The sequence below is a fragment of the Mangifera indica genome, chromosome 16 (genome assembly GCF_011075055.1).
Source record: "Mangifera indica cultivar Alphonso chromosome 16, CATAS_Mindica_2.1, whole genome shotgun sequence".
Lineage (NCBI taxonomy): Eukaryota > Viridiplantae > Streptophyta > Magnoliopsida > Sapindales > Anacardiaceae > Mangifera > Mangifera indica.
The window spans coordinates 7284456-7298738 of NC_058152.1; the positions used below are offsets into that span (position 1 = coordinate 7284456).

Consider the following 14283-nt stretch of genomic DNA (forward strand, 5'->3'; position numbering starts at 1 on the left):
CGTTAATAAGTTGAGTAATTAAATCAAATTCTTACTACTTAATAATAAAATAAAATAAAATATTTATATAAAAATAAAAATAATATGAATAATTATAATTATAGAAAAATATAACCATATGCAATTTATAAATATTTAAAATTTTTACTATAAAAACACAACATGTAATTATAATATGAATAAGACCTTTAAAATACATATATAATCTTACTAACCAAATTAAATTCTTATTACTTAATAATAAATTATAATATTTAAATAAAAAATAAGTAATAATATGAGTAATTATAATTATATAAAAATAAAACTATATGCGATTTATAAATATTTCAACAATTATTGATATTGTTTTTTAAAATTTATGTAATTTATTCTTAATAAATTCTATTAAATTAATATTTTTCTAAAATATTCGAGTCAATTTGTGTCATATTAAATTACTTTCGTATGAACCCTAATACTATATAATCAAGTTGTATTAGATTGATCCAAAATAAATTTTGTATTAAAAAATTTAATCTTAATTCAATATTTTTTATGTTATATTGTATTAGATTAATGGGTCATGTTGATGATTGCTAGCACTAATTTGCATCACAAAATCTACGCAAGAATTTTGAAAAATAATTAAAGTTGGAAGATTAAAAAGTATTATTACGTATTTAAACAAAGAATAACAATTACCATTCCTCATTTAATTTCAAGGTGTCCTTTGCTCTCTACCAGCACACAACATTTCACAAAAACAAGTCTACTAATCCGACGGTCTATATCAACCCACCTCATCCAAACGTTCCAGTACTCGCTTGGCAGTCTAAAACAGTTAAAAACCATAATAAAGTAAATCTGGTTCGTCCGTTTCCATTTCTCTGCAACTCTCAAACGACCACCACCACCAACAAAAAAGCGAGTGGAGTGAAATACTTTGTTTTGGCTTGCATTCATCCCAATACGACGACGTTTTGGAGACATGAGCCTGGTTTCCGAGGACGGCGAAGCGGACGGAAACGGGAAAGTGAGCCCGGTGGTTGTGGTCGGAGTGAAGTTTGACGCGGAGAGTCGGGAATTGCTGACGTGGGCGCTGGTCAAAGTGGCTGAACCTGGTGATCGTGTCGTTGCTCTTCATGTTCTTAATAGAGTAATTGGTAGGGTTCTATAGAGAGAGAGATGGAGAGGGTGGTATTCGTCAGGGCTGTGTTCGTAAAGTTTCTCAAGTTTGTGGTTTTTTCTTGTGATGTTTTGTAGACAGTACCGGTTCGCTTATCTCGTTGGTGAAGGCTTTTGATTCTATGCTCGCTGTTTATGAAGGTTTCTGCAACTTAAAGCAGGTTTGGTTTGGTTTATATCTTTTTAACCAGATCCTAATTTACGGAAGAGAGATAGAGATAGAGTTAACTAAATAATGTTGTAATTTTGTATTGTTTTTTTTTGTTTTATAATACAGGTTGATTTGAAGCTGAAAGTGTGTAGAGGGTCATCAGTGAAGAAAATTCTGGTAAGAGAAGCAAAGTCATATGGTGCGGCTAAGCTAGTTGTTGGGACCTCTAAGACTCGCCATCGAATTCGCTCTTCCGCATCTGTTGCTAAGTTCTGTGCAAAAAAATTGTCTAAAAGTTTCTGGGTTTTTGCTGTTAATAATGGCAAAATTTTGTTTCAGAGAGATGGAAATTATACTACAACGGATATTTTACAAGGTTGAACTTATTTTGTTACTGGGTTTGTTTTATGAGTTAGTTTTGATTGAAGAGTAAAACTTGTATTTTATATTTTTTTTTTAACTTTAGTGGCTTTGGTTGATTTGTCTGATAAACTTTTTCTGGGTTGATGTCAGATGCTAATCAACAGAAAGATCGATCAGTTCATAGATCTTTAAGTAAGAATGGGAAAGTTTTAATTGATGGAAATGTTACTGGAGTTGAAAATAAATCGTGCAAACAATGTCAAGGCTTCTTGCACAAATCAGGTTCAAGTTTTAAAAACAGAACCCAGAAGAATTGTACTTCTGGTGATTCAAAGACACCATTGGCTGAGTCATCTGTGGATGGGAATGTGGAAAATTCATTGGCATTGGTACCTTATCAAAACAATGAGGTGGCTATGAGTTCAAATTCCCTGGTAGTTCTAGAGCTACCCCAGTCGAAACATGGTTGGTCAGTGGCTCGTCGGGTGATTTTCCCCGAACATCAGCGTTTGGAGAAATCTTCCCAGAACAAGACATCTTTGATACAGTGGGTTCTGAGACTTCCAAGCTGGTATACTTCTGCCATTGTCTATCCTGATCGTAAACAGACTCAATCTGTTAAATCAGATGAGGATCTTAATTCCATGTTTGATGGGGAGAGTGGGGCAATTGTGCCTTTTGATAATGAGGCTACACGTCCTCTTTCACCATATCAGGGGTTTCCCAAAGAGTTGGAGAATTTGCATGACAGATTCTCATCCACCTGTAGGTTACTCAGCTACAAGGAACTTTCTTTGGCTACATCTGATTTCCATCCTGGTTTGTTTTTGTTCCCCAGTATCTGTGCTAGTTTTTTAGTTCAACTTCATTTTGGATCTATATGATATACTTATCTTATTATTATTATTTTTAGATAATATGGTTGGTAAAGGTGGACATAGTCATGTTTATAGAGGGTCTCTTGTCGATGGCAAGGAACTTGCTGTGAAAATCTTGAAGCCATCAGTGGATGTGTTGAAAGAGTTTGTTTCAGAAATTGAGATCATTACATCTTTACACCACAAGAATATAACCTCCTTATTTGGATTCTGTTTTGAGGACAATAAATTGCTTTTGGTGTATGACTTCCTGTCAAGAGGAAGCCTAGAAGAGAGCCTTCATGGTAATATTCTGTTGTGGTGGATGTTTACTCCTGGGTTCAGGGAAAAAATTGCATTCTTTATGCCATTTTGTGATGTTCTTATCACTCAATGCCTGCTTTATAATTCAGGTAATAAGAAGGATGCAAAATCATTTGGTTGGAATGAGAGGTATAAAGTGGCTCTGGGTGTAGCTGAGGCGCTGGATTATCTACACAATAGTTGTGATCAACCAGTCATCCACAGGGATGTGAAATCTTCTAACATTCTTTTGTTGGATGATTTTGAACCACAGGTGCTGTATGTGAAATCATTGTGCGAAATTCGGCTTCTGTTAATTTAGCTAAAGCTTTTTATAAACTATCTACAACCTGTTTTGGTTCTTTCAGCTGTCTGATTTTGGACTTGCCAGCTGGGCTTCAACTTCCTCATCACATTTAATTTGTACAGATATTGCAGGAACTTTTGGGTGCGTAATTTATTCTTTAACTAAGTTAGTTTCTTTCGTACTTTCAGATATAATTAGTATCATACTTGTTCTATTGCAGGTACTTAGCCCCTGAATATGTCATGCATGGAAAAGTGAGTGACAAAATTGATGTCTATGCATTTGGTGTTGTGCTTCTGGAGCTTCTATCTGGTAGAAAGCCTATTAACAGAGAAAACCCAAGGGGTGAGGAAAGTCTGGTTATGTGGGTAAGTTTTACCTATATCATTGAACTTCAGCCTTCTCCGTATGCTGTGGAGGAAGCCTTTATATTTTTATTGTCACTAAAAGAGGAATAAAATGAAAATTGGTGTTTGAAATAAATGAGTGACTGCATGCATTTTTGGGTTGGGATGCTAGTTCTCATCAACTTCTTTAGAGATTCACAAAGTTTTGATCAAACCGGAGATCAGGTTATTTTTTCGATATATAATGCAGTTCAATGCATGTATCTGGACTTCTTTCTTTCTAGAATTTCTCTTGCCTTGATGTGTTCCTCTGATAGTTTTGCTTTGTGGTATTCTGAATTTAAATGTTGATGTAGTAATAACGATTTTGATGATAATATCTAGGCTAAACCAATTTTGAAGGATGGCAAGTTTCCACAATTGCTGGATCCAAGCTTAGCTCATGATATTGATGATGTTCAGCTTGAGAGAATGGTTTTGGCTGCAACACTATGCATCATAAGAGCTCCTAGTCGTAGGCCTCAAATTAACCTCGTAAGTTCCTTCTAGAAAATTTCATTAATCTTTAAATTTTCTGCCTTCCAATTCATGCTTTGCTTATTGGGCATGGCAGGTTTTAAGACTTCTTCAAGGTGATGAGGAAGCAAAAATGTGGGGAAGGCAACAACTTGGTGCAGCAGAAGAGCTTGATGTCAGTGATGAAGCATTTCCTCATGATATTGAGTCCCATCTGAACCTTGCACTTCTAGATGTGGATGACAATACTCTTTCTATCGGTAGCTCTGAGCGAACTGTATCAATAGAAGATTACTTGAAAGGCAGATGGAGTCAAACATCAAGCTTCACTAGCCATGTTTTCGGTTGAAAGCCACTGTGCAAATCTTTTTCATTTGTACATTCCTTTCAGTTGGTTAGCTTTTTAGTTTAATGACAGAAACAGGGTCTTGGAAGTGAGGTCTTTCAGAAGAGTTTTGCCCCCTCCCTGACTTAGAAGCAGTGATGCAGCCAATGTATCCGCAGAGTGGTTTTGAGCGCCATTAGAGTATAATGAGTTGCCGTGTATTATTAAATAAGAGTTGTTCCCAAATAGTACCTGAAAGCAGCGGAAAATATTGGTGCAGAGGCATTTAATTTCTTGACGAAATTGTAAAGTTTTCTGTAAAGTTATTTCTTCTGTTTTGACAAATGTCTGGGACAGAACCAGAATTGGTTTGACCTGAATGAGCTTCTCTTTTGGAGCTCCCTTGTGCTTTCTTAAATGAAATTACTCGTTTAAGATCTTTGATTTTTAAAGAGGTCAAAAGACTTATTCCCGCCTACGGTTTAGTGTGTCCATAAACTTTTACTCGTTAATTTTTAAGACTTTAAATAACTATTCATGTGATGGTAAATTGTTATTTAGCTAAAAATAATTTTAAAAAAATTAAAATTTTATCACATTTGTTCTTTTAGTTTAAAAATCTAACAATTTTTTTCATCCAAAATTTGAAAGGTGATTATTTCTCTTATAAAGTTTTTCTCTCTTTGGCGATCATTCGTTGTCTCTAGTCGGCTCTCTCTCCCTTTAGGTCTCTCCCCCTTTCCTTTCCAGTCATCTTCGTCGGAGGAGGGAAGGGAGCGCACTGGTAGGAGAGACATTGCCAGAGATAAAGGTTGGGCTGATGGGAGAGAAGTTGCTAGAGATGCAGATCTAGAAAATGATGTTGAATAGGGATGAAAATAAAACTTTTTAGAAAGTTGGGGGGGAAGATATATGAGAAAAAAATAAGAGTTTGCAACTCTAAACTTTGGAGGGAAAAATCAGTTTTTAAACTTGAAAAATATGATGTTATGAGATAGAAATAAAATTTCAAAACTTAATGATAATTTTAAAATATGAGTTTAAATAAAATTTTCAAATAATGATTTTATCTTTGATAATAACAATAAAATTTAACAAATGAGTGGTATTTGAGTTTTTGAAAATTAATAGGTGAGAATTGTAGGATATACTAAACCTTGGGTGGGAATAGTCTTTTGGCCTTTTCAAAATAAGTTGAAATTAAGGGAAATTAATTGAATTACCCAAAAGTTATGGGTGCAAGGTAAATTTGCCCAAACTTTCAAACTCTAAACCAAAAAGCCTCATTAGTTTGTAAAGACGAAATTTCCTTTTTAGTAAAAAATGGGAAAAACAACATTTTCCCTTAAACCACACGAATCGCGTGTTTCTAGTCCACAAAATTATAGATGCACCAGTTGACTTCCTCCGACGAATTATGCGACTTCTCCGACAACCAAAATAGGTGAAAAGGTTAGTAAAACAAACATTTTCATGTTTTTATATATTTTAGTGTAAGATTTAAATGATTGGATGCAGTATTTGAGTGTTTAGACTTAGAGTTTTGATTTGAAAGATTTGATGAAATTGTTTGATATGTTGGTGATTTGGATGAATTTTGTTAGGGCTTTTATATTAGATTATGTCTTGAGTTGATTATTGTTGAAATGGGATCTAAAAAACGAAGTTTGGAAGGTCAAATCTCGCCACACAAATTCGGCTCTTATCAAGCGAATTTTTTGTTCACCACACAAATTCATGTGGTAAGATTTCTTGAAGACGGGGAGGTTTTGTGCATTTTTCAAACTTTCTGAATCACACGAATTTCTGTGGTTTTGTGCTAAAGTGCAAGTTTTTAAGCAGTGAATCATGTGGTGGGGCAGAATTACAAATTTGGAAAATTCGTTGACACACGGATTCATGTGATGGGGTGTAAAATCCATTATTTCAAAGTTTTTCATCACGGGAATTCATTTTTAAGGGTCAAACCATTATTTTATATTTAATATTAAAAATAAACTTAAATTTTATTTTATTTTTCCCATAAACCCTAAAAACTAATAATTTTCCCCAATCCAAGTTTTCAAAAATAGTATTTCCCTTTTAGGGTTTTCAATTTTTCAAATTCAATTTCTGGGAATGAAAAGAGTTCTCTGGCGATCTCCAGGCAATATCTATTCCTCACCGACACGTCCTCCCTCCAACGCTATGTGGCGTTGTTGTCGACAAAGACGACTTGTCTTCATCTCTAATGAAAACTTTTTGTTGACGAAGACGACGATGCTGCATAGTATTGGAAGAAGGACATGTTGAAGAGGAAGACACGTTACTTGGAGATTGTCAGAAAAACCTCTTCATCATCTAAAACTTGAATCTAAAAACCTTAGAGGGAAAATACTATTTTTGAAAACTTGACTTGGGAAAAATTGTTAGTTTTTGGGGTTGAGGAGGAGGGGGGAATGATATCACTAACAGACTCAGTTAATTTTAACCACTCATAAATCGGTAAATGAGATTTTTATAGTTAACAGAGAGAAACTTGGGAAAACAATATATTTTATGGGGAAATAAGTCTTTTGGACAATATAAAATTGATATAATTGTAATTTAATTTTTTAACAGGGAGCTTGACAAAAGAGAAAAAAGGATGAGGGAAAGGATGAAATCATATTCCCTATGGAAAAACGCTTCAAGGCTTAAATTACTACACGTGGATATAGAAATGTGGGAGCTATGATTAAGAAAATATTAACAGAGTGGTAATTACAACTATTTTGGTGTACTTGTTTTGGACACTTCCTAAACCTTAAGGATAACTAATTAAGTGGAGTGTTAATACATTCCTTTATCCTAAGAATGGTAAACAAGACGAACACAAGTGATGAGTTATGGTTTCGAGTTAATGAGGTTGACGTTAGGTTCAGCCAGTATAAGTTTGCCATTATGATAGGCCTTTGAGTCAGTCGAATGTTAGATATTGACATGTATATTTCATTGAAGGCCATAAATTGGATCCAACATACATATTTTCATAAGTGTAAGTCAGTTATATAAGTTGATTTGAGTTACTTTTTCCAATGAGGCCTTGGGGGGATGAAGACACTGATGTAATAAAGTTGGCCTTATTGTTTATTTTCACATAGGGTTATTAAAGAGTGATTTGAGAAAAATAATCTTCTAGAAGATATTACAATTGACTAATCATCTTAATAGGTTCAATGTATACCCATAGGGAGTACATAAGTGGTAGATGACGTATCGATCGATTTATGATAATATCTTCTGAATTTCTATGAATTTCAACCCTGTAAAATTGAAGGAAGACATTATGAAACAATATAGTATCACGGGATTCCCACTAGCGTTCCAGGTAATTGTGACATTTATTAATTTTAAAAAAATTGTGATTAAAATAAAATTGATTTTATGCGATTGTAATTTTATAGAGTAATAGATTTAAGTTGAAATTACAGTTTTAGATATATGAGACGTTGGGCACATTACATTGATGGATGGATATCACGCCAGTTTCAAGATTTGCCTAGATGTTGAGGTGGCACATGAAAGACATCCTAGAATGGGATGCTATCCCAACTATCTTCATCGGAGATGTAGTGAGTAATAATTTGTTATTGATTAAAATATGTATAAGATATAATAATAAAGTTCACTTAAACAAAAATTTGTAGGATGATATTAATTTCTCACTAGTTTTATCTCCAATGGAGAAAGTCATAGACTAGTTTGATGATATTGTTCGATACATGGGGATGTCAGATAGATAATCTCTTTCATTGACATCATCCCCATCCTCGTCAAGAGATGCATTATCGGGTCCTTTTGACGTTACTTCTCCAATCATTACTCTATTTCATATCGAGGCTCCTATTCAACCTTTTGTCACCAAGCCCACTCATTCACTGAGTCCACTCTTATTGATACCCTTGTTACGACCTATGTTGTTGAGCGCATATGACTAAAGCCCTCTATTGTGGTCCTCCGCCATCGAGCACATGTCAAATGTTCCCCTCATCATTGGACAGGATTTTTCAATTCATTACTTTGTGTTGCATTAGCTTGATAGGGCAATCTTATCTTAGATTGGTTGACTTGTATAGAGGACAGGAATGAGTCGTATAAAGGATACACGATCTCATCTCCGCACAAATACTGTTATACAGGTAAAAAAGTTAATAATATACCAGATATTTTAGTTAATTAAATATACAAATATGTAAACCCTACAATTATTGTATATATTGCTACAGTCTCCTCATGATGATGATAACGAACCATCAAAAGGGGGTTCGACATTCATATCTCCACATATTGTCAAGGTAAGTACTAAACTTTTTAAGCATATTGGAAATGATATTTTAGAAATACTTTTAGTTTTTTGTTAACTTATGATTGTTAATATTGTTATAACGTCAGTTTTTTTATAAGGGACCATTGAGAGAGAATCCCCTATTGACTTTGGATGTGGGCGATGAGAGATCATTGCATAAGGTTTTCTATTGACACCTTCTATAATGGTTCAGGTAAGTATAATATCGTTTATAAATGTTATATCTCAATTCAATATTTTTTTATCAATTTCCTATTAACTTGTTATCGTCAACATTGCGACAGTGCTCAGGCATTGATGAGGTCGTACTAAGGGGAGATCTCATACTGAGCATTGATGAGGCTACACTGAAGGGCGATCCCATATTGACATTTGTTCTAACAGTAGAGGTAGGTATAATGTCGATTGTAGACATTGTAATCTCTATAAAACACTTTGACTAACCAACATAAAATGTTAATATTGTTATAAGATGTTGGCGATGATGAATCATTTCATGAGGTTTCCCCATTGACGCTTTCTATGATGCTTCAGGTAAGTATAATGTTGTTTGTTAATATTATATCTCAATTCAACGTTCAATTATTGATTCTTTGTTACCTTGTTATTGTCGACCTTATGACAATATCCTGGTATTGATGAGGCCACATCGAGGAGACATTCCTATTGACATTTGTTCCGATAGTAAAGGTACGTATATTGTCAACTATATACTTTGTAATTTTTGTTAAATACTTTAATTAACGAATATAAAATATTAATATTATTACAAGATGTTGGCGATGATGAGTTACCTTATGAGGATTCCATATTATCATTTTCTCTAATGGTTGAGGTAAACTGTCAGATTAACCAATATAAATTGTTAATTTTGTTAATATAAATTGTTATTTACCTTTTATCTATTGTTATAACAAGACATCCGATTGGTCTATCTTAGCACCCCAAGAAAGGGTAAAAATGTGATTGATATTGTCTATCAGGGTGATAAGTTGACTAACATTACTTGTCCAAAGGACAATGTGATTCAACGCCCGACATAAGGGGAGATAGTTCAGGTATGCAAATTTCATTAATGTTTTCATTATAACTTGTACGTATGAATGAAAAGTATATTATTTATTTACTATTTTCATATATTTAACACCAGCTAGTTCAGAACTTTGATATAATCTACCTGACCTCTTTTGAGAATTTCGTAGCTACGACTCCTGCCTTATAGAAGGTATTGAAATAAATTTGAAAATCTCACGAGTAAATATAATTTTACATGACATATTATTTGTTTTGGTATAGTATTTTCACACACTTCATAGTCGACTTCTCAAGAAAGGATGGATCGTTCGTAGCCTATACACAAATCCGTTGAAACTAAGGATCCAATAGGCGAGGCTTATTGTGCCAGTATCGAGTATCGAACATGAAGAAATTTTTAAGAAATAGTATGCAGAACCTGATCTGTTCAAGAAATGGGAGATGTACAACATAGGGATGAGGACCAAAATTGCTTTCTCAGGTACAATGATGACACATCCGAATGGTTATCCTATAAAATGAGTTCATTTGGTCACTTAATTTTGTTTATTTGTATAGAATATCATTTAGATGCATGATAATGTTATATTATCTGTTTTTATGACACGTGGATTCGTTTTTGAGATTATTACATCAGCGACAACATGATGTTACAATAGAGGTCCATCAGAACTATACAATAGTTCTAGGTTGTTTTGTTGCATACATCCCTCATGAGTATGTCACGTGGATGAAATATTAGTATAACTACCAATTTCCTCCACTTTTCACACGACTGGTCGGTGCAGATTATCCCCCTAACTTATATTTGCAACCTTGGGGTGTGGTGGATAAGGTCAGAATTCGATAATTAATTACTTTACAGGAATTACTAAATTAAGGTCTAATATATGTATATTGTCAATATGTGCAGATTTTTATTCCAATAAACTTTGACAATGCACATTGGGTAACAAGTGTCCTAGATTTTAAGGAATGGAAGATCATAGTTTATGCCTCATTATAGAGTTTTATTGTTGACCTAGAGATATTTAGTAGAAAGATGTTGGGGTATACACATTTGCTAGTTGCGACATCATTTTGGCCTTACGCAGGCCAAACTCCACGGAATGATCCATTTGCATTACATAGGGTGGTAGATATACTGCAGCAAGTGCCTTTATCAAGTGATTGTGGTGTGTTCATGTTATGTTATATCGAGTGCTTGACACTTGGCCGACCGTTATCTTTTGAGGTTGAGGACTAGTTACGCCTATGCTTGCATTTAGCCATACAATTGTTTTTTCAGGATATTGATTGACTTTTATATTATGAGCTTTTGTATATATATATATATATATATATATATATATGTTTATTTATTCATATGTTTTATGTGTTAGTATGTCTATATGTTTATTCATTTATATGCGTTTGTTTTTTATATAGTTACTATAATTGGTTGGTCGAGTAAACAAAGAATGACAAAAAATGGATATATAAAATCTACATTGACATATATAATAATTATAAGCTAAAATCTCATAGATACATTAACAAGTACAATCATAAGTTTTAAAGATAATGTGTTACAATCACAAACTTTATATATAAAGTAACAAGTACAATCACAAATTTTATATCAAAATAAACAAGTAATTACAAGTGTAGTTATCTTCAACATTTCTTTTTACTTACTGAACTTGATGGTATGTAACTAGATATCGAAATAGGATTCAGATGTAATAAAACACACCTCCAAGCATCTACAAATCATATAAATATCAACACATATGGTAAGTAATTAAGTATAAGTATATATAAACATATATATAAAATGTTATAATATTGAATATGTACTTACTTGTATGATTTCTCCATTCATAAAACCATCACTGTAATGTACGTCTAATGAACTCGATAAGCATAGTAATAGGCAAACCCTGAATATGTCTGGCAAGTGTATTAAATGACTCAGCGATATTGGTAGTCATTATATTGTACCTATGTCTTAGGAAATATGCCCTTGCGCAGCAATCATAACCCACCTTACACAGGTACACTAGTACATCAGGGTGCACACAGGACAATGACTTTATTATCTCTCAAAATTCATACTCTGTGTATGTTTTAACTATTTTCCAATGCATCCACGTGACTTTTGCATTATTCTTATACTTAGATCACATGATATAGTGAAGGTGTTGACAGTAACAATTATGATGCACACTTAGAAAGACTTTAGCCATTATAGAGAATATACTGCCATGTCAGTCTAAAATCATTGTTAAATGAGGTACCTTACCCAAATAATCCTTCAACTTTGTTAAAAATCAGCATCATGTGTCATGATCTTCCTTATGACTGATGTCAAAAGCCAATGGGTATATCTGATTATTACCATCCAATACAATAATGATAAATAATTGACCTAAATGTCAACCCTTTAAAAAGGCTGCATCAATACAAACTTATTGGACGAATATGTTGTTGGACTGCATGGATATTATAACCCAATGCCATGTAAAAGTATTGTTCCTGCTCATCCGTTTGTGTATGTGCCACAGTTCCCAGATTACAATGTACTAAATTATAACAATACTCTGACAGCAACATAAACGTCTCTTCTGGTGTGCCCCTCAATGATTGAAGTGTCAAATTTCTTGTTTGCCATGCTTGTGCATATGATGTATTAATTTTATATCGATCGATGATATTCACAATGATCTCCTTTGGTCGATACACACGATTAACTAATATAAATTTGGTCCTCAAAATTTGTCCTAAAGCTCGGGCCCCCGTTTTCCTATGATGAGGTAATATCTGATCTCTAAGACTTGTCTGTTAGCTATCCATACAACGTAGTTCAAAACTGTCACTTTCTCTCACCCTGTTTGCTCATCCACGCTAATTACATTATTGATTATGATATTTAACCTCCCATATGAGTTTGTTTGACTTGTGCACTTTAAACTGAAATCCTTTCTCAACAGCATCTCCAGTTATTGCATTAATGACATACTGTTTACTTGGAAATAATGTATCAATTTTTGGAGAATCGCCATCTCTTTGCACTTCGCAACTTCTGGATGTAGATGGCTGGTCAAAAACTTTGGGTAACCAATAAAAAGTGTCAATACGAACATTTCCACCATCAAGATTTGTTTGCGAGAAACTAATTGTACCTCCAATATCTTCATTAACATGTGTCTTCTCTTTGAACTCTGGTTCCTTGATGGGAATATCATGCATAACCTTCCTATCAAATTCAATCTAATCTAGAAAATTATTACCAATCTCATGATCTTATGGATAACTATTTGGCTCACCACCTTGTAAACCCTCATCTACTTATTGAACCTCATAACTATCATTATTAAGTGTAGTTGTTACAAAAACTGGAACACATTCTTTAAAGAAGTTACATAGACCATTAAGAACCTCAACATCTCCATCATTTAAAATTTTAACAGGGATGTCATCATCAAGATGCCTTGGTTTCATGTTTATCTGAATAGTAAATACCCTTTGATCTATGTTATACTTTTTGTTCACCATTTGGATTAATCCCTCAAATGTCATGTGCTCTAGAATTTTAATCATTTCTTGTTATCTCCAATATATTTTATTATGTTATCGCCAATGTTTTAAAACCAAATCGACAATTGAACCAATTGTCTCATTAGGTTATAGTTTGACCAGTTCAACTAGTTCAATTGGGAATCAACTAGTTCAAATTATTATCAAATTATAATAAATAGATTTTGCTTAAAAATTTATAAAAAATAAAATCAATCAAAATACCTACACCTATAGAGATTAGAATATATATTTTTTAAAGAATAAAAATTATTCATTTGATTTCAATGAAACAGTTAAAATAAAAAAAGTCTCAATTTCATGATTAAAAAAAAAACATAATTTTATAAATTATTGTTTATAGAAGACATTTCAGTGGAGATGAGATGTTTTTTTCTGTTTTTAATTTTATTTTTTAACTTATTTTTCCTTACAAACCTTTAGAAATTTATCTAATTTAATAAAAAATAATTAAAATTTAAAAAAATTTCTAAATTTTGGTCAAACCCAATCAAACTCGATTTTGGCCTCTTCATCATGTTAAACCCAATTTTGATCGAATTTGACTGAGTCAATAAATAAACCGTCTTTTCATATTAATCGGACTGGACTTGGAGCCGATTCCTAGTTCAATCAGTTGAACTGATTGGTCCGATCTGGTTTTAAAATCATTGGTTGTTACAACTTTTTTTCCATTCCCCCTATCTGATTAAAACATATCCCATCATTTAGATTAATCCTACAATAAAATATATAATCAACATAAATAAAATGACCGAAAATACTATTTACAGATTTGTGTTGCATTATTTTGTTATTAAGTTTGAGTTTCGTAATTTTATTTCTATTGGACAATTATACTTATTCCATAATTCTATTATATATTATGACTATTAATATACTTAGATTAATTTGATACTATCACTTTATCCTTATATTGTAAAATATCATTTACTCTTAAATATTATCTAATATCTCTAAGTTTGGAAGTAAAGTTTTTCACCCAATCTATGAAAATCAAACATAA

At 32.9% G+C, this 14283-nt stretch overlaps 1 protein-coding gene across 1 annotated transcript; it reads left to right on the forward strand.

Moving 5' to 3' along the window:
* The first annotated feature begins 834 nt into the window (after positions 1–834).
* Positions 835–4788, forward strand: LOC123198528 (probable receptor-like serine/threonine-protein kinase At5g57670). The gene is made up of 10 exons (XM_044613212.1): positions 835–1145; positions 1246–1328; positions 1445–1694; positions 1832–2500; positions 2595–2843; positions 2952–3115; positions 3210–3289; positions 3369–3516; positions 3880–4029; positions 4109–4788. Exons 1-10 carry the CDS (start codon positions 971–973, stop codon positions 4358–4360), a joined length of 2220 nt encoding a protein of 739 aa, XP_044469147.1. The 5' UTR covers positions 835–970; the 3' UTR covers positions 4361–4788.
* Positions 4789–14283: the final 9495 nt, after the last annotated feature.